General features: G+C 53.3%; 2 protein-coding genes and 1 non-coding gene across 5 annotated transcripts; 2 read left to right on the top strand and 1 right to left on the bottom strand.

The window, feature by feature from the left end:
• Positions 1 to 1,991: 1,991 nt before the first annotated feature.
• Rtn2 (reticulon 2) lies at positions 1,992 to 13,997 on the top strand. 2 transcript variants are annotated; one of them, XM_052171692.1, is made up of 10 exons: positions 1,992 to 2,163; positions 5,146 to 5,190; positions 5,282 to 5,752; positions 5,846 to 6,106; positions 10,750 to 10,957; positions 11,270 to 11,408; positions 11,518 to 11,587; positions 12,340 to 12,386; positions 13,245 to 13,303; positions 13,535 to 13,997. In XM_052171692.1, exons 1-10 carry the CDS (start codon positions 2,130 to 2,132, stop codon positions 13,611 to 13,613), a joined length of 1,413 nt encoding a protein of 470 aa, XP_052027652.1. In that variant the 5' UTR covers positions 1,992 to 2,129; the 3' UTR covers positions 13,614 to 13,997. The 2 variants fall into 2 exon arrangements, with proteins under 2 accessions (XP_052027652.1, XP_052027659.1); XM_052171699.1 differs by lacking the exons at positions 1,992 to 2,163; positions 5,146 to 5,190; positions 5,282 to 5,752; positions 5,846 to 6,106 and adding an exon at positions 8,792 to 8,907.
• Positions 13,998 to 17,893: 3,896 nt separating this feature from the next.
• On the top strand, positions 17,894 to 17,980 carry Trnastop-uca (transfer RNA opal suppressor (anticodon UCA)). The gene has a single exon. It is a non-coding gene; the product is annotated as a tRNA-Sec (tRNA).
• Positions 17,981 to 19,940: 1,960 nt separating this feature from the next.
• Positions 19,941 to 26,670, bottom strand: Fosb (FosB proto-oncogene, AP-1 transcription factor subunit). 2 transcript variants are annotated; one of them, XM_052171686.1, is made up of 5 exons: positions 25,958 to 26,670; positions 23,786 to 24,106; positions 23,230 to 23,337; positions 21,809 to 21,964; positions 21,580 to 21,668 (listed from the first exon to the last, which is right to left on the bottom strand). In XM_052171686.1, exons 1-5 carry the CDS (start codon positions 26,078 to 26,080, stop codon positions 21,666 to 21,668), a joined length of 711 nt encoding a protein of 236 aa, XP_052027646.1. In that variant the 5' UTR covers positions 26,081 to 26,670; the 3' UTR covers positions 21,580 to 21,665. The 2 variants fall into 2 exon arrangements, with proteins under 2 accessions (XP_052027641.1, XP_052027646.1); XM_052171681.1 differs by having other exon boundaries at positions 19,941 to 21,964.
• Positions 26,671 to 26,881: the final 211 nt, after the last annotated feature.

Raw genomic sequence — 26,881 nt, 5'->3', positions numbered from 1 at the left:
TACCACGTGTGTGGGCCAAGCACCCCTCCTGAGCCCTCGTGTTTGGGTACGGTTTGTTGGAGACAGATCCTCACATAGCCAGGCTGGACTCAAACACTATTGTAGTTGAATCTCCAACCCCTTCTTCAGATCTTCCTGCTTCTGCCTATTGGGTACTTTCTAGTCAAAGGTGGCCCCCCAGCCGGATTTGGTGTTACAGGCCTGAGATCCCAGCACTTGGGAGTAGGAGGAAAGACAATCAGGAGTTCAAAGCCATTTTAGGCTGCATAAGGCCCTTTCTTAAAATACAAAACAAAGCAACAGAAAAACCCAATCTAATTATAATAACAATAGCTTAAAAACCGGAAGCTGTCCCATCCACTGCTCGCGGTCCTTTTACCAGCCGCGCCTGTCTCTCGCCTCCTTCCGGTCCTTTCCAGACCACGTCTGAGGCTCAGAACCCATCTATTACATCATTCTCTGCGGTCGCCTCAACCCCGCCTGTGGCTAAGCTCCTCTCTGACCCTTAAAGGTTTGGAGTGCTTTGGGCTGGGCAAGGAGGCTCAGTGAGTAAAAGACCTTTGCCTGATGCCCTAAGTTCAATCCCCAAAGCCAGCATGGTAGAAAGAGGGAACCCCGGGACCTGGTGTCGACGGTGTGGCCGAGTCAGGATAGACGAGGAGTGTTGTCTAACTTTCTTATAGAGTACCCCTCTGGGGCCTAGAACAGTATCTGTCTTCCCACACATGCTTAGTAGATGATTATTTTTTTTTCAATGTGTATTATTTATTATTATATATAAGTACACTGTAGCTGTCTTCAGACACACCAGAAGAGGTCATCAGATCTCGTTGCGGATGGGTGGTGAGCCACCATATGGTTGCTGGGATTTGAACTCAGGACCTTCGGAAGAGCAGTCAGTGCTCTTACCCGCTAAGCCATCTCTCCAGCCCCAGTAGATGATTATTAAAAGGATGAATGAATGGAAACTTCCCAAGGCTCCTACTCTGAAGACTGAGGGTAAGCTTCCAGGGTATGTACACGCGCCTGGAGGAAAGTGACCTGCCCCACAGGAAACCCCCACACACAGATAAATAATTGTAAAAATAACTGTTAGGGCTGGAGAGATGTCCTGAGTTCAATTCCCAGCAACCACACGGTGGCTCACAACCATCTGTAATGAGGTCTGACGCCATCTTCTGGCATGCAGGAGTATATGCAGGCAAAACACTGTACATAATAAATAAATCTTTTTTGTTTGTTTGTTTGTTTTTGTTTTTGAGACAGGGTTTCTCTGTGTAGCCCTGGCTGTCCTGGAACTCACTCTGTAGACCAGGCTAGTCTCAAACTCAGAAATCCGCCTGCCTCTGCCTCCCAAGTGCTGGGATTACAGGCGTGCGACACCACGGCCCGCTAAATAAATCTTAAAAAAAATTTTTTTTGGAGGCTGGAGAGATGGCTCAGCTGTTAAGAGCACTGACTGCTCTTCCGGAGGTCCAGAGTTTAATTCCCAGCAACCACACGGTGGCTCACAACCATGTAATGGGATCTGATGCCTCTTCTGGTGTGTCTGAAGACAGCGACAGTGTACTCACATATATAAAATAAATAAATAAATCTGTATTTAAAAAAAAAAAAAGAAAATAAGTTTTAAGTTTGAGTACTTTTCCCCACCCCCTTTTTCCGCGCCATCTCCAGGGCTAGCCTTAGACTCTACCCCACCCTCTCTCAGTGCCATCCTAAATCTGCCCCAACACCCTTACATCCTAGTGTGTATATTCTGAGCACTCTCTCCAGCTCCGCATTGCGCCCAAGCCCCGCCCCACTCCTCTAAAGGCCGCCCTCTCCGAAACCCAGACCCCGCCCATTAAAGCGGAGGTCCCGCCCTCCATGCCTCAAGCTCCGCCTTTAATCTAGGCCCCGCCCCCGGGCCCAGCGCTGCAGTGCCTGCTCCTCCGCGGCCCCGCCCTCCCGCGCCCAGCGGAGCCGAGGGCGGCGGCAGTGGCGGCGGTGGCGGCGGCGGCTGCTGGAGCAGCCCGGGAGGATGGCGGCGGCGTCGTGGACGCGGTGGAGATGAGCGCCCGTGGCCCCAGGCCCAGGGCGGCGCGGCCGGAGTGGGCGGGGGTACCGATGCAGGCCCGAGGGGGGCCATGGGGCAGGTCCTGCCGGTCTTCGCCCACTGCAGTGAGTATGGAGAGGCTCCGGCCTGGTGTGGGGCATAGAAAACCTCGTGGGATCCTCCTAGGGTCTCCATCTTCCGCGCGCGGGCTTGAGGGAGAGCCGGGCTGCGGGGAAGGAGACAAAGGAATCCTTCCCCTCCCCCCGCGCTTTGGAGGCAACTGGGGCATTCTGACCCGCAGGACCCGGTGCAGTGGGGTGGAGGTGGGGGGTCATCGAGATCGCGGGTTAGGGGGCGCGCAGGGCTTTGGATTGGGTCGCCCCGCCCAGTGTGAGAAGGAGCAAGCGCGTGGGGAGCTGTCCCCGGCCCTGGTGCTGGCCTCAGCTGACGGGTTGAGTCAGGATGGAATAGAAGGATCCGACTCCCCTCAGCACCCATTTTTGCATCTCACCCTCATGGTCTGCCCAAAAGGCACTCCTAATATCACCCTGGGTCTCCTACCCCTGTCCTCAGAAAACAGCCATCTCTGGGTTGCTTCCAAGTCTACTGAGTCGTTAGCGGGCTTTTCCACTCAGTAGTAACCCTGCAGATGATCACTCTTTAGGCCTCTGGTTGCCCAGGTGAGGGAATGAGACGGGGCGGGAAGGGGGGTCGGGATCGGGTGTCCATGCTCGAAGGCTGCCGAGGCTCTCTCGTGTGCAGAGCGCCTAAGCTAGCTCGAGGAGCTAGCTTCCGGGTTCCAAGCCCCTCAGTCTCCACTCTGAGCCCTCGGCTCCTGACGTAGGTGTTCACCCGTGTGTGCGTCCCACACAGGGTAGTTCTGACAGCTGGGGATGCCGACGCTAGCAGATCTAGCCACTTGCACGTCTTGGGTATCCAGATGCCTAAGTTCTGGGAATGTGTGATTTGGACATTTTTAGTTTTATTCCCCTCCCCCCAGCGCCTAAAGCTAAAATCACCAGGGAGAGACCCTGCACGTCTGTCCCCAGCCAGCCCCACCCATCTTGTCATCATCTTTAATCTTCCCTGACCCTCCACTCACGTCTTCTCACCCCTCTGCTCCGGTTCTAATCACAGTGCTTTGCGCCGACCCGACCCTCTGTCTGGAAGGCAGAACCCGTGGCATCTGAGGTCTGATGCCATCGGAAAGGCCTTGGAGACCACTCTGTCTCAAGAGAAACTCCATCTCCCTTACCTTGTTTGACTCGGTGTTTTATGGACTCTTCCACAGAGTATAACTTTATGAAGTCAGGAGTTTTGTCTAATTTGTTCATAACATAGCCCTCTGGGACCTAGAACGGTGCCTGCCACATACAGTGTGCTCAGTGAATGAATGAATGAATGAATGAATGAACTGAAACTTCCCAAGGCTTGTACTTGGACGACTTTGAGATAACGCTTCCTGTAGCCCAGGTTGGGCTGGGATTGTATGCACTGTATATGTAACAATCTGAACTTGACATTCTGCGCCTCCTGCCTCCACTGATCTCCCGTGTTGGGTTTACAAGCATGCGCCAACACACTCCGTTTATTTCATGCCGGGGATCAAACCTGGGACTTTGTGTATGTGAGAATCACATCGTTGGACCTGGCTCAGAACTTCTAAGACCCCTATCCGTCCCGTCCTCCTCTTCCTCTTCTGTTTCCTTAATTAATTATTTTATTTATATTTTAGAGTAATTTATTTTATGTATATAAGAACTCTGCATGTACACCTGCATGCCAGAAGTGGGCATGAGATATGAGTACAGATGGTTGTGAGCCACCCTGTGGGTGCTGAGAACTGAACTCAGAACCTCTGGAAGAGCAACAAGTGCTCTTAGCCACGGAGCCACCTCTCCATGTTTATTTTATATGTGTGTGATGTTTTGCCTTCATATATGTCTGCGCCCCACATGCATGCAGTGCCCACTGAGACCAGAAGAGGGCATCTGATCCCTGACAGCGGTTCTCAAGCTTCCTAATGGGGCCATCCTTTAATATAGTCCTTCACGTTGTGCTGACTGTAAAATTACTTTCGTTGCTACTTTGTAACTGTAACTTTGCCACTGTTATGAATTATTATGTAAACATCTGATATCCAGATGTTCTGAGGTGACTCCTGTGAAAGAGTCCTCAGACCTCCTCCTAAGAGGTTGAGAACGGCTTCCTGGAAACTAGAGCTATAGATGGCTGAGAGCAGGTGCTGCGACCCGAACCTGGGGTCTCTGCAAGAGCAACAGGTGCTTTTAATGAAACCCGTCTCTCCAGCCTCTCTCTTCTCTTCCGTTTTTCCCTTCCTCCCCGTCCTCCCCTCCCCGTCCCCTCTCTCCGCTCAATTGTGTTTGTGTGGACCGACCGCCTCCAGAGCTTCCTGCCTGCGGGGAAGTGCTCCACTCCCAAGCACCCGAGCCCTCTTTTTGCTTTTGCTTTTGAAACAATCTTGCTAACTTGCCCAAGCAGGCATTGAACTTGTGGTCCTCCTGTTTCAATCTCCAGTAGTTGGGAGTATACCTCTGTATTATCAGGCCTGCAGCTCCGCGCTTCTGGTATTGATGTCCTTACTGTTTTACACTTTATACAGAAAGCAAAATGCCCTACCATTCAAATAGCTTAAGATTTCTTAAAATTCCAACTATCCAGGCCTCCAGCATTGGTGCATTTCCATCATTAGAAACTTTTTTTAGGCTGGGTGCTGGTGGCACATGCCTTTAATCCCAGCTTCGAGAGGCAGTGGGAGTTTGAGGCCAGCCTGGTCTACAGAGTAAGTTCTAGGATAGCCAAGGCTCCACAGAGAAATCCTGTCTCGAACCACCCACCCCCACCAACCTTGAAAAGAATTTTTTGTGTGCTTGTGTGTGTGTGTGCCACACGCGTGTGCGCACACGCAAGTCTGTGTCCATGCTGCATAGGCCCTGGGTCCTGTGTGTCACAGGTCGATTTTAGGATGTCAGGTAGACAGGATTGTCAGCATGCACCTGCACCTGCAGAACCTCGACAGCTCATGTCTGTGACTTTGACCATCTAAGCCTCTAGATTCTAGAATCTTCATTTCTTTCCCATTGCAGAAGAAGCTCCGTCTACAGCCTCTTCTACCCCCGATTCCACGGAAGGTAAGTGGGGTGGTGTGTGTGCGTGTGTGTGTGTGTCAGGGTTTCACGACTGGATGGTTTGGAGAGACTAAGAACCCCTCTCCCATTGCAGGAGGGAATGACGACTCAGATTTTCGGGAACTGCACACAGCCCGGGAATTCTCGGAGGACGAGGAGGAGGAGACCACATCGCAGGACTGGGGCACCCCCAGGGAGCTGACCTTTTCCTATATTGCCTTCGACGGTGTGGTGGGCTCTGGGGGCCGTAGGGACTCAGTTGTTCGTCGTCCCCGGCCCCAGGGACGTTCGGTCTCAGAACCACGGGACCCACCCCCACAGCCCGGCCTAGGTGACAGCTTGGAAAGCATCCCTAGCCTGAGCCAGTCCCCAGAGCCGGGGCGCCGCGGTGACCCTGACACAGTGCCTCCAGCCGAGCACCCGCTGGAGGAACTGAGGCTGCCCCTCGACCAGCTTGGCTGGGTTGTCCGGAGCGCGGGATCTGGGGAGGATTCGGCCACCAGCAGCTCCACCCCGCTGGAAAATGAGGAGACCGATGGACTGGAGGCCAGCGAGGCTGGAGAAGGTAAGAGCTCAGAAGTGTGCGGAGGGTGCGTGGCTAACCAGGATACATCCAAGAAGAAAGAACGCTCACGGCTCTCTCTCTCTATGACACCAGAGACGAATCTGGAACTCCGACTTGCTCAGTCTTTACATTTGCGACTCGAGGTCCTGACTCCTCAGCTTAGCCGTAGCTCCGGAAGCCCCCAGGCGCATACCCCATCCCCACAAAGATCTCAAGATTCCAACTCCGGTCCTGAGGAGCCTCGGCTGAATGAGGTAGAAGAGCATTGGCGGCTGCAGGAGCAGGAGCCAATCACGGCCCAGTGCCTCGATAGCACAGACCAATCAGAATTCACGTTGGAGCCGCTCCTTCTAGGTAAGCAGAGTGCGAGCAAAGGACTTGGCTAGACAGAGGTGAAGAGATTTACACTTAAATGTGACGGGGCCAGCTCGGCACAGGACCCAAGAACAGTGGAGAAGGAGTCCCCCCAAATTCCCTTTACCTGAGCGTGTGGTTTTAGGGTCTGTCCAACACTCATTCACACCACGGCCTCCTGCGCTCTAGGCACAAGCCCTGCCACTGATATATCTACATCTGCAATCCCGTACGGCTTTTATTTTGAAATAAGCCTAGGCTGTCCTTGAGCTCCACCCACCTGTCCCAGCTTCAGTTGGCATTTTAGACCTTCAGCCACCGGACCCTGTTTCCACTGGCTCTACCCGCCCACAAGATCGGGGCTCCTTGTGGGTACCAGGATCGGGTGCTGTCAAAAAAATGAGTCCTCCCTTTTTCATTTGGAGTGCTCCATCTAGAAGCTGAATATAACCATGGGACTTACAAAATGTTTTAAATTATTAGGCCTGGCATGGTGGCCTACACCTTTAATGTCAGTGTTTGGGAGACAGAAGCAGGCGAATATTTGTGAGTGTGGGACCAAGGTAGTCTACACAGCAGTAAGCTCAAGTCCAACCTAGGGTCTGTAGTGAGACCCTGTCTCAAAAGATTTTAAATGTGTGTAGGTGTGATTGTGTGTGTGTGTGTGTAAATACATGCACTTGCAAATCATGTCAAGCCCATGGGTTTTAACTTTTTTAATTAACTTTTCTAATATTTAGATTTGTTTATTTTATTTTAGTGCTAGTAGTGCATGTATGTCTGTGTACCATGAGCTTTCTTGGTGCCTGTGGAGGTCAGAAGAGGGGATCATAACTGGAGCTAGGACAGCTGTGACCTGTGGTGTGGTGCTGGAAACTGAACCCAGATTGTCTTCTTCTTTGTTTTTTCCCCCCCAAGATGGTTTCTCTGTGTAGCCCTGGCTGTCCTGGAATTCTCTCTGTATACCAGGCTGGCTTTGAACTCAGAGCTGCACCCGCCTCTGCCTCTGGAGTGCTGGGACTAAAGGAGTAGGCGGGCACTAATACCGCGAGGCTCGAACCTGAGTCTGCCCAAGCGCTGAGCAGTCTCTCCAGCCTCTCAGGGGACTTTTAAGAGTCCATCCTCACCTCCTTCTCCCCTTTGCAACAAAGGGTTGGGGTGGGATGTGTCGAGACAGGATCTCACTGTGTCGCTCCGCCTGTCCTGGAACTCACTCTGTAGACCGGACGGGTCCCAAACTTCACAGAGATCCACCGAGAGTCTCTTCTTTCTGTCGCTGCCTTGCCTACTCCAGGCCATTCTCCTTCCTGCCTTAGCCTCGCATCTCATCACAGTTGTTGGGACTACAAACACTGTATGCAGTGACCCGGCCCCAGCCCCTAGGGCCTCTACAAAAACTTTACTCTTTGGGCCGAAGAGATGGATTCTCTCTTAAAAGCACTTAACCTTCTCAGAGGGTTCAGGAGTGCTACGCCCAACTGCAGCTCTAGGGATCTGCCGCCCTCTTCTGGCAGCCCTTGTCACCTGCACGCATGTGGCCCACTCACAGGAGAGCCCTAAAATAGAAAACCGGTTTCTTCTTGGCAAGCATGGTGGTGCACATCAGTGGTCCCAGCACCTGGGAGGCAGAGGCAGAGACAGGCGGATCAGAACGTCAAGTTCAGACCTAGGACTTTGATCCTAGCACTTGGGTAGACTGAGGTGGGAGGATCGGGAGTTTAAGGCCGGCCTGGGCAACATGAGACACTGGGTTTTGTTAGTTAGTTAGTTACTTAGTTACTTAGTTAGTTAATTTCCTGACAGGGTTCCTTTGTGTAGACCAGGTTGACCTCAAACTGCCTCCTGAGTACTGGAATCAAAGGTATATGCCACCACAAGACAAGCCATTGTGTTTAAAAAACAAAACAAAACAAAACACGCCAGCTGGTGGTGGCGCACACCTGTAATCCCAGCACTCTGGGAGGCAGAGGCAGGCGGATTTCTGAGTTCGAGGCCAGCCTGGTCTACAGAGTGAGTTCCAGGACAGCCAAGGCTATACAGAGAATCCCTGTCTCAAAAAAAACCAAATCCAAAACAAACAAACAAAAACACAAAACCAAAAACATTCACTCAGCCAGGACAGTCAGGACTGTGTAGAGAAACTGTCTCAAAACAATAAAACAAATAAAAATAAATTTATAAAATTATTTTTTGAACCTTTAAAATTTTTTATTTACTATGTTTTCAAATGTATAAGTGCTCTGTCTATATGTACACCTACGTGCAGATGGTAGTGAGTCAACATATGGTTACTGGGGATTGAACTCAGCACCTCTGTAGAGCAGCCAATGTTTTTAACCTCTGAGCCCCCCCAAAAATTTTTTTTAAAGGATAAAAAAGCAAAGCAAACAGGCAAACAAAACCTTTACTTGAGCCAGGCATGTTGGCAATCTGTAGGAAGAGACAGGGGCATTTTCGTGCCTCACAGCAAGACCTTTTCTCAGAAACAAAACAAAGCATTCTACTTTTCCATAACTGTATCCTTTGGTCATTTGTAAATGGACTCGGCCTTCGTTTTAAAAGCCTGGGCCTCCAGGAACCACAAACACTTGGCTAAAGACCGCTCCTTGTCTATTTACTACGTCCCAATTTGGGAACTGTCCCCACCTCTCTGGCCAGCCATTGGTTGGGTTGGAGAGGTTCCCCTCTGCGCTTTCCCTCGGGTCCCTCTCAAGTGGGCAAAATCCCCAGGAGCCGGGCGTCCGCCACCGCCGCTCGGAGCCGCCGCTCTCTCGGAGCCGGAGCCGAGATGGGGAGTCAAGGTGGGCTTGATGGACGCTTGGAGCTGGGGTCCGGGGACACAGCAAGGGGTTCAGATTACTTCTTTCTTCCCAGCGACCAGGGCATGGCTTCCTCCTGGGAGTTTGGAGCTGTCAGAGAGGCAGGCTGGAGCTGGGGCGGCAGATCAGGGGGCGTCTCGGGAGGAGGTTGAGGGGACATGGGGGTCCCCTGTTCAAGCCAGAACTCTGGGGCCCGCGAGCAGGCAGGCTCCCATCCCCCAGCCCCGTGTCCTGTCTACGGAGCTGTCATTCAGGGTTGGACGCGCCAGCACAGCTGCGCCAGGCCCCTTCCCCCTCGCGTGCCTAAACTTAGCCCCGCCTCAGGCGACCCGGCCCCTCCCCCACCCGCTGGCATCCGTCTGGGGAGACGGACGGGGAGGGCCCCCACCCCCGCATTAGGAAAGGAGGATTGCTCTTTAGTGTTGTCCGGGAGAATAAATATAACGTACAGAAGTGAGGACAGCAGAGTGTCTGGCCATCTGAGGGGGTCGTTTTGAGAGCAGTGACAGGGTGGAGGCTAGAAGAGAAAACGGAGGGTTACTGAAATCAGAGGGTGGGCTCCAGTGGGTGTTACTTCTCGGGAGGACTGTACAGGTTTAAATGAGGAAGATGAACCGTGAGGGCTGGAGGGACCCCACCAGGGGCTCAGGCCAGCTTGGGAATTGAGCTGGACAACCTGGGGCAGGTCAGTAGTTTGTGTTTACGATTCAGACGATCAGGTGAGTAACCATACACCCAGGACTTTAAAAATGTCTGGTAACTAGGCGTGGTGGCACGCCCCTGTCATCCCAGTACTTGGGAGGCAGAGGCAGGGGGATGGCTGTAAGTTCCAGGCCAGCCAAGGCTACCAAGACCCTGCCACAGAAAAGGAATGGTAACAGTGAACAAAAATTGTTAGTTTTCCTTGTGATTGATCTGACAAAATCTACACCGTTAAAGGATAGGGAATAGGCTCACCACGTGATTTCCAAGTTGGTAGTGTATGTCAGGGAATGCAGAAGTGAGCTATTCACAGGAGAGGGGTACAAGGCAAAGTGAAGGACCCCGACATTGGGGTCAGGGCTGACTACAATGAGACTATCACAGCCACTGTAGAGTATTATATGGCCCTTAACCCAGAGCCGGGCATGGGGGCGCAGAGCTTTAATTTCAACACTCCAGAGACAAGGGCAAGTGAATCTCTGTGAGTTCGAGGCCAGCCTGTTCTACATAGAAAGTCCCAGGACAGTCAGAGCTACACAGAGAAACCCTGCCTCCAATAAATAAGAGTTGTCAGGGATGTAGCTCATAATAAAAGATGATCGATAGATAGATAGATAGATAGATAGATAGATAGATAGATAGATAGATAGATAGACAGACCGACAGACTAATGGGAGGGTGGATGGATGGGTGGGCGGACAGACAGATACAACTGGTCAGGGATGTTGTATCTCATGATGAATGGATGGATAGATACATACATACATACATACATACTACACAGGCAGATGGACTGACAGACGGACAGACAGTTGGATAGGACTGGTTGGGGAGGTAACTCAGTTGGTAGAGGTTTGACCTAGCATGCGTGACGCCCTGTCTGATCCTCAGACTAAGGGGCAGAGGCAGGAGCGTCTGCCTTGAGTTGGAGGCCTGTCAAACGTAACTCAGTCTCAGGAAAAGAAAGAATGGGTCAGAATCATCAGGAGTTCAAGACCAGCCAGGGCCGCATAGGTTAAAGTCAGCCTTAGCTGCTTCAGGGTGAGACCTTGTCTCTAACTGAGGAGCAGGAAGGGCGTGTGCTGGGCAGGTCGGGTCCCAGCGCTGTCTTCTTTCCTACAGTGGCAGACCTGTTGTACTGGAAGGACACCAGGACGTCGGGAGCCGTCTTCACGGGCCTCATGGCCTCTCTCCTGTGCCTCCTGCACTTTAGCATCGTGTCCGTGGCTGCGCACCTGGCCCTGCTGGGTCTCTGCGCCACCATCTCTCTCAGGGTTTACCGCAAAGTGCTGCAGGCCGTGCACCGGGGCGACGGCACCAACCCTTTCCAGTGAGGAGGCTGCCCAGCCCGGCCGACGGGCAGACTGCCCATGTGACCCTTGACCTCAGCTCGCACATGCCCTCTCTCGGCCATTTTCATTCTGACCGTGAACCCTGCTCCCCAATAAGCCCTGATAGCTCCCTTTATCCTTGATAATCCTCGATTCCCTTTCCTAATCTTAAACCCGACCTCAGCCCTCTCCACAAAAATCTTCAGCCCTAACTCTGGCCTCTACCAAACGTCCCATTCTTGTAAAGCCACTTGCCCAGGTTTGGGCCCCACCCACACAGAGCGCCACACCACACTCCTTTATCCCATCAGAGCCTACCTGGACATGGACCTGACCCTGACTCGGGAGCAGACAGAACGTTTGTCCCAGCAGATCGCCACCCACGTGGTCTCCACAGCCACACAGCTACGGCATTTCTTCCTAGTAGAAGACCTGGTGGATTCTCTCAAGGTAACCGCCCCCCCCCGACTGCCCCGGGACTCTCAGCTCTGTCCTCTGTGCCCGTGGTGGAGGGCGCGACAGCCTGCGTGTCTCTCTGACGCGGAGTCTTGCTCCACAGCTGGCTCTTCTCTTCTACATCCTGACCTTTGTGGGCGCCATCTTCAATGGCTTGACCCTCGTCATCCTGGGTGAGCTGGCAAGGCTGAAGCCGCGGGGGGCGGGGGGGGGGGGACGGGAGGCTGGGAGGGGTGAGGGGCTGGGAGGGGTGAGGGGCTGGGAGGGGTGAGGGGCTGGGAGGGGTGAGGGGCTGGGAGGGGTGAGGGCTGGGAGGGGTGAGGGGCTGGGAGGGGTGAGGGGCTGGGAGGGGTGAGGGGCTGGGAGGGGTGAGGGGCTGGGAGGGGTGAGGGGCTGGGGCCGGGATTTGGCTGCACAGGAAGGGGAGAGAGGATCTCTTGAGCACTGTGTCAATCAAAAGCTGTTGGGCTTTTAGCTTAGGCGGAAGTCCGAGGCTGGAGCTCCGGCAGGGAGAGGAGGAGAGGGGGGTTCGCCCCAAAGCTGATGGAGAGGGTCGCGTGAAGCCGAGGCGAGGTAACCAGCCACGTGGCATTCATAGACGAGAATAAACAGGCTAACTGAGATAGGGGCCAGTCAGGAAACGAGCCCAAGCGTGTAGTCCGGGCATTCAGTCATCAAATGCTAAGTCTCAGAGTCGGGAGGAATCCTCTGCAGGAGGATTTCTGAGTTCGAGGCCAGCCTGGTCTACAGAGTGAGTTCCGGGACAGCCAGGGCTACACAGAGAAACCCTGTCTCGAAAAAAACCAAATCCAGAAAAACAAAGCAAAACAAAACAAAAATCTCAGAGTCGTTATTTTGGGAATTTGGGCCCAGGTGGCAAAGCCCTCAGTGGAGCCGCTGACGCCACCCCCCTCTGTCCCTGTAGGAGTGGTTGCTTTGTTCACCGTGCCCCTTCTGTACAGACAGCATCAGGTGAGTACAGCTCTCCGCCGTCAACGTGGAAGACGCCAAAAGTGTGTGTGTGGGGGGGGGGGGGGAGTGACTGCCTCCCTTCTGTAGCCAGGGTCCCACAGACGCCACGTCCCAGCAGACTCAGGAGCTCAGCAGACACCAAGCACTCAGAGACTGGGGCAGGAAGACAGTGGGAGTCCAGACCAGCTGTGTAGACTCTGCCAGTGAGGGCCTGGCTCACGGCTCACGAAGGGAGGGAAAACACTTCTCATGCAAAAGCCGGGGAAGGCCGTGAGTTCCAAGCCAGTGCCACCGGAAACGTAAGGTGGATTACAATCCACATTAAACTGCTATCAGTACATCACTCCCGACTCAGGCACGGCCCAAGCTGCGGACCCTCGGTTCAGAGATGTGTGGGTGCAGCAGCATCAACAATCCGAGAACCCAAGAGGTTGAGGCAGGAGGATCGTGGTTCGTGCAAGGCCAGTTAGGGCTATGTAGCAAAGCCCTGTCTGAAAAACTAAAACCCAGGCTGAGGTTGCAGCTCAGTTAATAGAGTCCTTGCCTAGCATGCATGAAGACCCAGGTCTAATCTCTCAGCAGTGCATAAAACCGGATGTGGTGGTGCGCACGCGTAATCCCAGCGTTTAGGAGCTAGAAACAAAATGTTCGAGACCAGCTTCAGCCACATTGCATGTCTGAGGCCGCCTCGGCCTACATGAGACCCTGTCTCATAACACCTAAGGCAGAAAGGCCGGTTATGTTTCTCACAGTTGAAACCGGAGTGCTAGGCCCTCTTCCAGTGCGGTGATGTAAGAGCTAAAGGCAGCGGCTCACATCAATTACCCAGAACCCTCTTTGTCTCCTTGGTCTCCCCAGGCCCAGATAGACCAGTATGTGGCGTTGGTGACCAATCAGTTGAGCCACATCAAAGCTAAGTAAGTACAGGAGAAGATGGCAGGGAGGAGAGTGGACCGGGGATATTTGCTGTTGTTTGTGGGTTTTCTTTTGTTTCCCCCACTCCCCCAGCTCCCCGCTTCCTATTCCCAAATCTCCCAGGGCACATTGGTTCCATCTCAAAGCAGGTCATCGGGTGGAGGGCAGGTGCTATCTTCCGCACCTCCTCCATCTCACGTCACACTTCATGGTCCCTAATTTTGCTCCCTCAGGATCCGAGCTAAGATCCCGGGAACCGGAACCCTTGCTCCAACAGCATCAGTTTCCGGATCCAAAGCCAAAGCCGAATGAGAGGGGTGTCTTTGCCCGAGGGACGCCTGCCCACACCCCAGCAGCCCTCTTCCCGAATTTCATTTCCCGTGCATCCACACCCTCTCCCACTCGGCCGAGCCATTTCCTAGTGGGAAGTGCCTGAGCGACCCGGACTACATTTCCTAAGAGGCTCTGCTCTAAGAGTCCAGGAAAAGGCCGTGCTCCCTGGCCGCGGAGCCTGCTGGGACTTGTAGTTTGAATAGTCAGGACGCTGCCCTGCACTTCGGTGACCCACCGCTGGAGGCGCCGTGAGGGGTTGGTGCCTCTGCCGCTACCAACTCCTATGCTGGGGCCTTTGCATGGGGCCCAGGCAGGCCTTGAGCTTGGATTTACACTGTAATAAAGACTCCTGTTGAAAATTTACCACATTCTGTGCTTTAAAGTCCCTCCACTCATATCTCCCTACGCTGAAAAAATTTGAAACACACAAAATGAAACAAACAAACAGGAACATAAAAACAAAACAAAACCTCTAGTGATAACATTATCCTTAAATGCCAGCATTCAAGAGTCAGAGGCAGACGAGTCTTCACAGTGAGCTTCAGGACAGCCAGGGCTATGTAGAAAGCCCCTGTCTCAAAAACAAACAAACAACAACCACCACCACCCCCAAAAACCCCAAAAACCATCAACGAAAAGGAATGATTGAGGGATGCAAGAATGATCGTCTAGTAAAAGATGCGATGGTCTGAGTTGGATCATCTGAATCCCCCGTGGTAGAGAGAGACAACCCCCGTCGTCACGTCACCTTCTCCATGTGCTCCACCACACACCTGCACTACCCACAATACACATAGAAATGTCAGTTAATCACTTACGTTCAAAAAATTAAAGCACCCACCTCTAGGCTGGTTACCCGACTTCCAGTTCTGGAACCGTGTCATGAACAATCACTAATGACTCCTTCAGGCTGTGTTTGCAATCGAAAATATATATTTTTTAAAGCCTGGCATGTCTGAGGGAGGGGAGCTCTGTGAGTTCGAGGTCGTCTATATAATCAGACTTGTCTCAAAAAAGAAAAGAAAAGATTTGAGATCAGCGAGAGTCCCCAGATAAAGGCACAGGCTCCACAGGCGTGGCAGTGTGAGCTGGATCTGAGCGATTGACCAAAAGGTAAAGCAATGCAGGGCTGGAGAAGCCGGCTCCGCGCTCAAGAGCACCCGTCGCTTTGCTAGAGAACCGGGATTCGATTCCCAGCACCCACAGAGTGGCTCGCAGACAGTCTCAGGGGATCCGACGCCCCTTCTAGTCTCTGCAGGCACTGCGTGCACTTTGGTATACAAACACACACGCAGACAAAACATAAAACAATATCGGCAATAAGGATTGGGAGACAGAGCTGTCTCCGTGATGTCATCCTCCGACCTCCACATGTGCGAACACACACCCATGATAACAATAAGAACGTTTTCCCAGTGTGACCTAGCAGAAACGCTGCTCGGTCGTAGAAGCGTCTATGGTTGTATTGTTTTATTCTGTGAGATTGTTTCCCAAATGTCAGTCATTGCTCTGTGAGATCCCTGCTAGGGATGCAGTTCAGTGGATGAGCACTTGCCCAGCGTGTATAAGGCTTGGGTTTAATAGCCATCAATGCCTGACACAGAAACGCCTAATAGGCAGCCAGACATGGTGGCACACATCCGCAATCCCAGCTCTGAACTCCAGGCCTGAGTTCCAGGCCAGCTACATTGTTCAAAGTCAAACTGAGCAAGATGCTGTCTTAAAAGATCAAAGGCTAGGTATGCAACTGCCTAGAATCTTCCAGAGAGGGCTGGGGGCTGGGGGCGTGGCTCAGTGGACAACAGCTAGCCTAGCTTTCAAAGGGCCCTGGGTTCCATCCTCAGCACCATAAACAAGTAGAAAAATAAAACAGAGCAAATAAATACCTTTTATAAAGAAATGCTACTTCACGCCTTGGAAGCAAGCCAACATTGCTTATCAGAATAGACAACAGCAAAGACAAGCACAGACACGTTAAGATTTGTTTGTTCATTGCTGAGTGGCTTGCCTCTTAGGAAATAGACACAAGGTGCCAGGTAGGAGTTTCAGACACAGGTCTGCACAGTGGGGAAGCTGGACATGCGGTGCAGCATCTGATAATCAAACCGAGAGGGTCTGGGAGACAGCTAAGTCACTGGAGGCCAGGCCTGACGGCCAGATTCAATCTCTGGAATCTGCATAACGGAAGGAGGAGAGAACTAACTTCCAAAAGTTGTTTTCGAACACAGAATGTCACATACCTGTACGCAGAATGGCAAGGTGGCCCAGAATATAAAGGTGATTCCTCCAACGGACATGGTAGAAGGATGGCGTCTACACTGCACGTTGTCCTTGCACGTGCACCTACACACACACACACACACACACACACACACACACACAGACACACAAGTTTCAGAATTGATGTAGCCGTCATCTACCTCTAGCGCTCCCCAGAGGCTGACCCAATAGTTGGCCCAAAGTGTAATTCATTGGTTCATTGTGATTTCTCTAAGGCAGGAGTTCTTAACTTGTGGTTGGGACCCCTTTGTGGGTTGAATGACTCTTCCCCAGGGTCGTCTAAGATCATTGGGAAAGACAAATGCTGACATTACAATTCATAACAGTAGCAAAATTACAGTTATGAAGTATCAGTGAAAATAATTTTATGATAGGGGGTCACCACACCATGAGGAATGTATTAAAGGGTCTCAGCATGAGGAAGGAGAGCCGCAGCTCTAGGAACGCTGTCTCAGATGCATTATGCAGATGGGGAAACTGAGGCTCGGAGAAAGATTGTGACAACAACTATTCCTCTATGCAGTCCAGTAGCAAGTGAAAAGCATGTGGTGGTTTGGTTGTCTGTGGCAGGGGAGAGAGTGACCATTTCCTAATATTTAAACCGGGGTCAGGTGAAGGGGAGCCTTACTAGGTGGTATTATTTGAGGACAGGATGCGAGGCTCTGGGACACGTGGACACGGGGGTGGGGGTTGGTTAGCCAAGGAGCAGTGTGCCTGCAGCATTCCTCAAAGCTGCTCCGGGAGGGTGGGCTGGGGGTGTTTATGGAAGGAAAGAAATTAGAGTATAGGGCTCTGTGAACTAGGTAAAGGAACTCTGATTTTCTCTCTTCTTATAGTCACTGAAGGATGTAAACTGCATGCTGTGACTCATGTCTGTAATACCAGCATTTGGGAAGCTAAGACAGGAAGATTGCTTCAAAGTTCAGGCAAGCCTGGGCTACATAGTGAATTTCAGGCTAATCAGGGCTAAAGAGTGAGACCCTGTTTATATATATAAATACATGTATATATAAAGGTAACTCTTATAAAAGAATTGGGGCCGGCTTACAGTTTCAGAGGCACAGTTCATTGTCATCACGGAAAGAAACATGGCAGCCTGCGGGCAGACGTGGTGCTGGAAGAGGAGCTGAGAGTTCTACACCTTGATCCGAAGGCAGCCAGAAGGAGACTGTGTTCTGCAGACAGCCGGGATTACACTGGCCAGACTTCAGCGTACGTATGAGACCTCAAAGCCTCGCCTCCATGTGACACCCTTTGTCTAACAAGGCACATCTCCTCACTAAAGCCCCCCCTGCCGACAGGGCCACTTCCCGTGAGCCTAGCATATTCAAACTACGACTGTGTAGGTTTCATCCCCCCCAGGGAGATGGGCTACAGGAACCCAGCTGTGGTATTATCCATACCTGTGCCTCAGTTTCCCTGGCCTAATCACATAGATATAAAAAGGGATTTTTTTTTTTTAGCATCCAAACGCAAGAGGAACAAGTTGGTTGTCAACTCTACACACTTGCAGTTCTGCAAAGGAACAGCAGGTGTCGCTCTGCGGCCACGTGCCATCAGACCCTACGAAAGACTCGCTTCTCGCTCGCAGAAAATCTCGAATTCTGCTACGAAGGGGCTTCCGAGTGCCGCATAAGGAGTTTTTTCCCTTTAAAAACAAGCAACACAAAAAAATAAGCCTGCCTTTTCACTTCGCAAAAAATTCTGCTCGTAGACAGTTAGGGAGATAGACACTGGTTTATCGTTAGGCGCTGGTTCCCAGAATGCAAGGCGCTATGCAAATGAAACTATTTATTTTTTAGTTAGTAGGCTCATTACGGAACACTTTACAAAGAAAAGCGTATGTGCACGATAAAAAGTTAAAATATTGTATGAAACCATTAAAATTAATCATCCGCTGTGAGCCACAAGTAGTAACCATAACTGTAAAATTTTGTAATAATTGGGTTTTATATAGTTGTCCGAAAACAGACCCTTCTGCCCGGATGATCCTCAGTGGTCTGGGGTGCAGGCTTCAAACCTGTAGCTGTTTAGCGACAGAGTGGTTCAATTCCACCTTTCGGGCGGGAGTATCTATCCCATTTTGCTCCCTGCAACCAAGCCACACTTTTAGATCCAAAGGCGATCAGCACGAAGCTAACCTCCCTAAAGCCACCTCTGTTCTCATTTAAAACTCCCTTCGTAGTTACCCTTCCATTCCTCCCAGAAATTTCTAATCAAATGCATCTCAAAAATGGATTTAGTCTCTAGAATTCTAGGATGTTCCTGTGTATTCTTGCTGTCTCTCTTTCAACGATTCGCTCGCTCATCCAGTCATCTGCTCGTTTGTGTATTTAGTCACGCATGCACGTATTAATCATATATTTGTTCATTTGTTCACTCCAGCTCAGCCCTGTCTCTGCGTTGGAGCAGTAATGGGGATACAGTTGTGATCACCCCTTTAGCCCTGGTCTTTTGAGGTAACCGAGCCGGTGGAGAGAGCACGGCGCCAGGGATTAATCTCAAGCGTAGCAGGCAGTCTCACAAGGAGACCTGAGCGAGGTGGCCCGGACACACACTTAATGGAAGACAAGCTGACAGGAGAGTGAGGGGGGGACCGAGGCTCGAGCAAACGCCTTCTCTTTTCCAAGAAGCCCCTGAGCCGCCCGAGCGGTGAGCCTGTCCTCCCGCAGCGCAGCGAGTTCTCCTTCCCAGGGTTGCTGGTACAGAGACGTTCTGCCTCCTCCGTGCCTCTTGGATTCGTCCTCTCCTCTGCTTCCCATTCTCGATCCTTCTTGAAACCGTCAGTGTCCTCCCTAGCCTGGGATGGGCTAGAAGAGACCTAACGCTAACCTCTCTGCTCCAAGCCTGCTGCGGCTCTCCAGTGCTTTCAGGGGAGCGTCTGGACTCTGCATTCTCAGAACGTCCGTCCGTCCGTCCGTCCGTCCGTCCTTGCCTGTAGAATCTCCCTGGGGCTGACCCTCACTCTCCATGGCCTCCGTTACCCTAACGACGAACCTCTGGCTCCCCTGGTGTACCAAGCCCCATGTTAGATCTCGGCCCCCGGAATCTACCATCCGCGCGACATCCCCTTGCCTCCACCTCCCGAATGTTAGCATTTACTGGTGCGCCCAGCTTTTGCACCCTGAGCTGCCGCTGAAGTCATGGCACACCCAAGGTCCTGAATAAATTCTTTCCCGACCGTGAGGTTTCCCGGACCCTTAGCCAAATCGGGACCCTACACTTTTCTGCCCCTTACTTCTTCAAGGAGGTGCCCCAGCCTGCGAACATGGGGCGACCTAGCAAGCATCCGCTTCCCTTTAGTAGGGGACCGTAGGTCCTGATTCCTTAGACGCCCCACTAGTGCCTGCAAGACCTTCCTAGCAATCCAAATTCTGTCTTACTGAAACGAAGTCAAGTAATAGGAGCCCAGGGAAAACAGACACTTTGACCTGAAGGATACATGGTTTTTTTTTTTTTTAAAGCTTTTTATTGGCGACAGTGCAGAACCAAGGGGGGGGGGGCTGCCCAGTGCCAGACTGCCCCAGCACCCCCGGGGTCAGGTGCAAAATAAAATAAAATAAAAAATGAAAAAGATCACAAATACAGCCTGGGTGAGGGTCATGGAGTCAATGAATTGTGGTCGGCAGCGGCAGGCCCTTCTCCTGATCAGACATTTCCACCCAGAATTCTCAACGATATAGATTGCAAAAATCTACCACCCAGTCACACTTACTTACAAAAGTAAAATTGCATGTCCCCGACAAATCCAGAACTAACAGACAGACGGAGATCAGGGCCATTGAGAGAGGAAACGTGTTGGAAGTGGTCTGAGCGGAGACAGATTTGAGAAAAGATAAAGGGAGAGGCCAGGACTGTCTCCAACAGCCAGAGGGGCCGCGACAACAGCAAAGTGACAGTCAGGAAAGGGACAGCCAGAAAGTCTGACTCAAATCCCCAGAAGCGATTTTGAACTCCACAGCACACTTGAAAACGAGGAAGCTCGCACGCACGCGCACACGCACACGCACGCACACACACGCACACTCAAATATAATATATTTATTTATACATAATAGATAATAAGTGCTTTTTTGGGAACCAGGAAAGGGATAAATAGCTGGGGGTCGAAGGTTGGGATTCGGCTTGGAACCCAGGATCCAGGACAGGGATGGAATGTTCCATGCAGCAGGAGGGGAGGGGTGGTAGGGCCCATCTCCCCAATATTAAAAAATAGAAATCTGACTCGTGGAATTCTCACTCGTGGAAAGCTGGAGGGAAGAGTCAGAACTCATCTTTGGGACTGGAGGAACTGGGTGGAGTGGGGTAGTGGGAACGCAGCCCCCTCTTAAGTATGCCAGTCCAAAAATATTTGGGGGTTCAAATATCGAGGATAGGGAAGCCAAAGCCTCAGCCCTGAAAACTTCTCTGGAAATTGCCTCGGCCTCTGTGAGAGGATGCGGGGCTCCCAGCGTGGGGAGAAGTTGGCGTCCTAGGCTGGGGAAGGCGAAGGACTTAAGAGAAAGGTCTGCGGCCTGAGCGAGAAGGCCACCGGGATGCATCGCGGTCACTAACTCCCTGTCAAGGGGAGGGGGAGGCAAGTGGAAGGAGGGGAGGCCCAGGGAAGGCCCTGGAGGGTTGGGGGTCAATCCCATCCGGCGCACCCAGCAATCCGGCCACTCATTCACAGTATAAAGCGCTCCAGCAAGACGGGCGTCGCAGCGCCCCCTGCTGCCCGAAACCAGTAAAGGCCCAACGAGGATGGCCAAGGGCGCCTGGGGTGGGGGTGGGGTGGGTGAGAGGGACTTGGCATAATACTGCACGGGGTGGGAGCGGGTCTGGGTTGGGAAGGGGGCTCCGTAGCAGATGAGAAAAAAGTCCAACCTGAGCCAGTTTTCCCAGGAGGGAACGACTGAACAGTTAGATCGGGGGTTCACATTTTGGAATCAACGGGAAGTGGGGTTAGCAGACTCCCAAAGTGGGCATCGACTTCCCTCGGTCGGGGTCTCAATTCGTCCCGGAGGAGGTTGTAACCTCTTGGAAATGTTAAGTTAATCAGCTCAGGCCCGAGGGGGCAGAACAGAGCTATGTTGGCCACCCTGCATCTTGGAGGGTGGATGGGTGGGTGGGTGGGGGAAGAGAAGGACGGTGCTGTCATTTCCTCGTTGGGTCTCTCTGGGGGTGCATGCCAACTCGACCTCAGCCCACGCTGCACCCCACACTCAGCACCCCTTCCCCTCCAGCCTCACTCAAGACGCCAAAGGTGGGCGCTGCCTCCCCCACCCACCCACCCAGCAAGCCATCTATCCCCAGAAGTTGGGTTGAAGTAACAGGACAAAGAGATATTTGCAGGAGGGGTGTCCATCCCCGCCCCACCCCCTGTCCCCAAAGTCACCAGCTCTCCGGTCTCGCCGGGGCCCAGAAAACCAGAGACGGAGCACAAAACACAAAGGGGGTCCTTCCGTCAGTCAGTTCCGAAGGCAGAGGCGGCGGCTGGTCAGACGGAGGAGTCAAGGGGTCCACACACACCCCGGACCGCCTCCTCCCCGCTCCTCCTCTTCCTCCTCCTTGATCCTTGCGGGTTTGTTTGTTTTGTTTGTCTAAAGAGTTTACAGAGCAAGAAGGGAGGGCGAGTTCAGGGGGTCGGACGGCTGCTCGCTGCCGCTGGAGCGTTGGGCGCCGGCGAACGCGGAGACCTCCGGGCAGGTGAGGACAAACGAGGAAGTGTACGAAGGACTAACAACGGGGAAGGGGTCGCCGAGGACTTGGACTTCACTGTGTGTAAAGAGAGAAGCCGTCAGGGTGGGGGGCGCGTCTCGGCTGCTCTGGAAGGGCAGGGGCGGTGGTGGAGGGGGCGGCAGCAGCCAGCCGAAGCCGTCTTCCTTAGCGGATGTTGACCCTGGCAAATCTCTCACCTCGGCCAGCGGGCCTGGCCCCGGCCCCTCTTCGTAGGGGATCTTGCAGCCCGGTTTGTGGGCCACCAGCACAAACTCCAGGCGTTCCTTCTCTTTTCGCAGCTCTGCAATCTCCGACTCCAGCTCTGCCTTTTCCTCTTCAAGCTGATCCGTCTCCTAATGGAGCCCAGCAGGGCCAGGTCACAGGAGACAAAGGAGGGTGGTTGGTCAGCGAGCACGCAGAGCGGCTCCACCCGCCCCAGCCCCACACACGGACGCCCCCGCTGCTGACCCCGGGGGCAGGACGGCTCCCTCCCAACTGAGGGGAACTCCTGGTAGACTACGCTACTCGGTGCCTCAGTTTCCCCATCAGACTAAGAGACGGTTGAGCAAAGGCTAGGCAGGAATAGACGTCTCTGATGGGAAAGCACTCCAAGCCCGCTGTGGTGGTGAACACCTGTAATCTCACCACTCAGAGGCTGAGGCCGGAGGGAGGGCTATTTCCTTGCGGCCAGCCTGGACTAAGGAGTACTCCGCCTTCAAAGGGCAGAAGGGGGCAACGTAGCGCACTGAGTCAAGGAGATTGCCTGGGCAAGGCTAGGAAACTGAGTTCGAAGGCTGAGACCCACATCATGGGAGGGGAGAACCAGCCCTGAAGACTGCCCTCCGACCTCATATGTGTGCTGTGGCGCACCAGCGCGCACGCAAGCACAAGCAGAAAGTAAATAAACAAAATATTTTTTAAGAGAAAAAAAAAAAAAGAAAAGCACTAAAGTTTGTTGAGCCAGCAAATAATGCTTATGTGTTGTTTTGATTGTGGGTCTGTTACCCATCATCCCCTTCAGCCTCCCGACGACGGGAAATCAGAGACACGCCCTGGTTCCAAGGGGTGGGCATGAGGTGGGGGCTTACACTGAGGGAGAAGAGAGAAAAAAGTGGGTTTGGTGGGCGCCACCAGCTCAAGTTCGGGAGAACTGTAGATGGCTGGGGTAGCAGGTAAGGAACTGACTTAGTACAAAACAGTTTCGAGCCAGAGCCAGCAGGGATGGCGGCATCTCAGGCAGGGGTTGAGCCTTGGGGGAGGACGGCTGAACTACACAGGTAGATCCCTGGCTCAGGAAAAAAAATGGACTCAGGGAGGCTAATTGGATTATTCTTTAGCGAAGGAAGGTGAGAGAATTACCTCCTCCAGCTGTCTCCTTGGGCTGAGAGAAAGCCAGGAGGGTGACATGTGGGGACATATCCAGGGAAAGTGGGAAACAGCCGGAAGTAAGTGGGCACGGGTCTGAGCATGCGTATAGAGCCTCTCCATCAGGCTGCACTGACCCTTGTTCCCTAAGATGGGCGTTCCTCCGTTAGGATGCAGGTACAGTGAGAAATGGGGGTAAAGCAAGGCGGAGTGCTCCCAGCACAGCCTCGAGACACCCCAAACCCCTCCTTACCGCCTGGAGTCGGTCTGTCAGCTCCCTCCGACGGTTTCTGCACTTCGCTGCTGCCAGTTTGTTCCGCTCCCTGCGAACCCTTCGCTTTTCTTCTTCTTCTGGGGTAAGCTGAGTCGAAGAGATAAAGACCATGAGATCTGGGGGTACCTCGATTAGCCCTGAGAAAATTCCTTCCTTCTGAACCCCAAATAACAACCCCTCTCCTCACTGGCAGCAATCATAGAGTTCTTCAGGCTTGAGGCCTCCGAAGGACCTCCAACTACTAAGTGACAAAATTACTGTCACCTCCTCTTACTTCTCTCAGTCCCCAGGCCAACTTTCTAAAATAATGATCTCTTGCAGTTCAGGCTGGACTCAGTAAGTAGCACAGGCTGGCCTCAAACCCCTGTTCCTCCTGCCTCCACCTCCTGAGAGCTGGGGCTAAAGGCCTGCAGAACCACTCCTGCGGGGTTCATGCTGTGCTGGGGACCGACTTCATGCATGCTAGCAAGCACCGTGCCAACTGAGCCCGCATCCCTGGGCTCCTCCACAGCAACTGCTGGGGTCTCATACTTACTGTCTCTTCTCGGGGTCTCCTAGGCCTGGCTCTGGCTGGACGGGCAGACACGGGGCCACTGGCGGCCGTGCTGGTCGAAGGCCCGCCACTTCCACTCGCCCCAGCAGTGCTGAAGGCACCCAGGCCGGGGGTCGAGTAGCTGGTTCCAGGCATGTCATAAGGATCAACAGCTGGAGGCTGGGAGGCCAGTGGCTGCCCCTGGGACTGGGCCATGGAAGAGATGAGGGTGGGTTGCACGAGCCACTGAAGGTCCTGGCTGGTCGTGATTGCGGTGACCGTTGGCACGAAGGAGCCGGGCATTTCCCCGAGACCAGCGCACTCCTACGGGGTGAGACATACACACACGGGCGTAGACACACAAACAAAGCCACCGACACACACACGCCCAACACACATAACACACACCGACCCCTGTGAGTGAGCACAGGGTGAGCGGGTGTGGATGTGTGTGTCACAGGCAAAAAGCCACAACACCCACCCTTCCACTACACCGTGACGCAGTGGTTAATGAGAGGATTCTGCTCAACTGCCTTCTACCTCCTCCTTCTTCCTCGGGGAAAGGTTGCACGGTTCCAGCGGGTGGTGAATCACACCCTGGGTTGGTGACTCTTAGGTGTGGGGGGGTGGGGGGAGAGGAGGCTGGACAGAAGCTGGTGACAAAACCTCCCGGGATGGAGCCACAGACATTCACACACACACATACAGCCAAAATACCCCACCCCCACCACAGAGGGAGGGAGAGGCCTTAGCCCAAGCCTTCCTCTCCTCCACTCACACACAAACACACCCCCCTCTGCATGAGGGCTCCCGCAGGGGCGGAGATCCCAGTTCCAACGGTGTTGGGGGACCGGACTAAGAGTTGAGAGCATCCTTTCCGAGTATCTGTCTCTTCCCCAGTCAGACTGACAGGTTTCAGTGGACTGATAGGCGGAGAAAAGTGACCGCGAGAATCTTTCTGACTGTCTTGAAGGGGCTGGGTTGACACAGGATCTGCGTCCCCGAACCCAAGAAGCGTCCATCACGCCCCCCCCCCTCCCGCAAGTGAAATTCTAGAGGCTTAACTACTCTTGGGGGCGTGGTGAGGGAAGGGCTGAATCCTCGGCCAATCAGGGCCCTGGGAACCAAGGGAAGGCGGACCTTTTAGAGGCCACCTGGCTGCCTCTCTGTAGGCTAGCTCATCTAGCGTTTGAAAACCTCGGAAGGACTGAGTGTCTAGAGCTCAGGGAGCACGTATATGTGCGCTTGGAGAAGGGATGAGGCCTTCACTTCCCCCTTAGAGGCGCTAACACTCAGCCAAAAGCCTCTAGTTTATGACAACAGGGGAACCAGGTCCACAAAGATCATCGCAGACGCATGGGGTGGCACCGAGTCGCCCGATCGCGACAAGGATCCCCTAGCTCTCCCTCTTGGAGACCCCCAGCATGGGAAGAACCACAAAAAGGAAGGAAGGGTGCTACGTTCTACAAATAGGAAGGAAGCGTTGATTGGCTAAAGCCCGCTCCGCGACAGCCAATCACAAAGCCGCGCTACCCCCTCCCTTAGCAACGTGGCCCCGGCGTTCCAAAATAGAACGTGCCCGGGACGTCAGGGGCGGGGCGGGCGGAGGGGGCGCCGCGCGCCGTGCGTGCCCCGCGTCAGACGGAGGATTCCAGCGCGTCAGCCTTTACGCACGGGTCCCCCGTTACGTCTCCGCGCAGGAGGCGGAGGCAGCGTGACCGGGGTTCGAGGCCTGAACTCTTGCAGGGTGGAGGGTGACCGCGGACCTGCAGTCCACGCTTGGAAGGAGGAGGGAAGAGGAGGCTACTAGAAGCTTCTCTTGAGATTTTTTTCTGTTTTTGTCTTTCTTCCCCCCTACTTGCCTAGCTTCGGCTTAGGGAGCCGGATTTCGGCTAAAAGTTCTCAGCTTCTGCTAACCACCGGGTATATACTTCGCTCCGGGCATCGCCAGCATTTGCCCAGCTCCATTCCTTTCCCGCGCTCCGCGCAAATAACCCTTAGCAAGCAAGCATCACTCCGTTCTTTGCAGTTTGCAAACAAAAACCAAAGTGCATTCCCAGATCCTGGGTTTTGGCGCGTCTCTATTTAAGAGGATGCTCAATCCACACTTTAGCCTGAAAGAAACATTTTCCCCCCACAACCACCAAAGTAGAATCTTTGCGATCTAGAACGTACCTGGGAGGCCGCGGTGGGTGGACTGCCGAAGGAGTCCACTGAAGACAGATACTGAGACTCAGCGGAGGGTGATGAGCTACACCGGGAGCCGGAGTCGTAGTCTCCGGGGAAAGCTTGAAACATTTCCCTGGGCACAGGGGGGCCCCTGTGACCACGCTGAGGTCGCCGGGAAGCCAAGGCTATGGCCGAGTGGGATGAGATGCGAGTCCGGAATAGACCGGACAGGTCTCCAAAGTGCGCTGCTCGGGGAAGCTTAGTCTCCGGCTCGGAGAACTGCCCAAATTTCGATGCAAGTTCCCTCTGCAAGATCCCAGGTCCCCTTCAGACCGCTGCTGTACCTCCTGAAAGTCCGGGCTCTGTCAGTTTCACGGGGGGCGACGCGGGGATCGCTCCCCGCCCAGAAACCCGCCGGGCAGTGCCGCGGTGCAGCTTTCGCTTCAGATGCTGTTCCAATCCTGTCCAGGCGTCCCAAGAAATGAGGGAGGGCAGAGGGGAGCAATCCAGAAGCCCACAGAAAGTAAGTCTATCCTCCGGACGAATCGGAAGAACGATCTAGAAAGAGTCTTGCAAAAAGGAAACCCACAAAACTTTCTCGCCAGTTTTTTAAAAAAAAAAGTATATATGTATATAAATTTTTCACGGCCTCCAAGAAGAAGAAAAAGAGTCACCAATAGTCAAGTCCAGCAAGCCCCGGCTCCGCGTGTCCCCGGCGTAGCCGCTCCAGTCTTATGAATGAACCAGGAGCTGCCGGGCCGAATTTATGCCTCCGGGACCCGCCCCCCCTCTGCTTGCGTCACCCGCAACTCCATGAACAAACCTCTCGAACTCTCTCTTCCTATCGCCTGAGCACCTTGTGGCGCCCCTCAGGGCTTCGTGCACCTGCCACCTGCTCATAGGGTGACCCTGGGGGTCTCGGGGGTCCTT

The sequence above is a fragment of the Apodemus sylvaticus genome, chromosome 1 (genome assembly GCF_947179515.1).
Source record: "Apodemus sylvaticus chromosome 1, mApoSyl1.1, whole genome shotgun sequence".
In the NCBI taxonomy this organism is placed as follows: Eukaryota; Metazoa; Chordata; class Mammalia; order Rodentia; family Muridae; genus Apodemus; species Apodemus sylvaticus.
The sequence above is the reverse complement of the archived record's forward strand: the minus strand, read 5'-3'. Positions and strand labels throughout refer to the sequence as shown.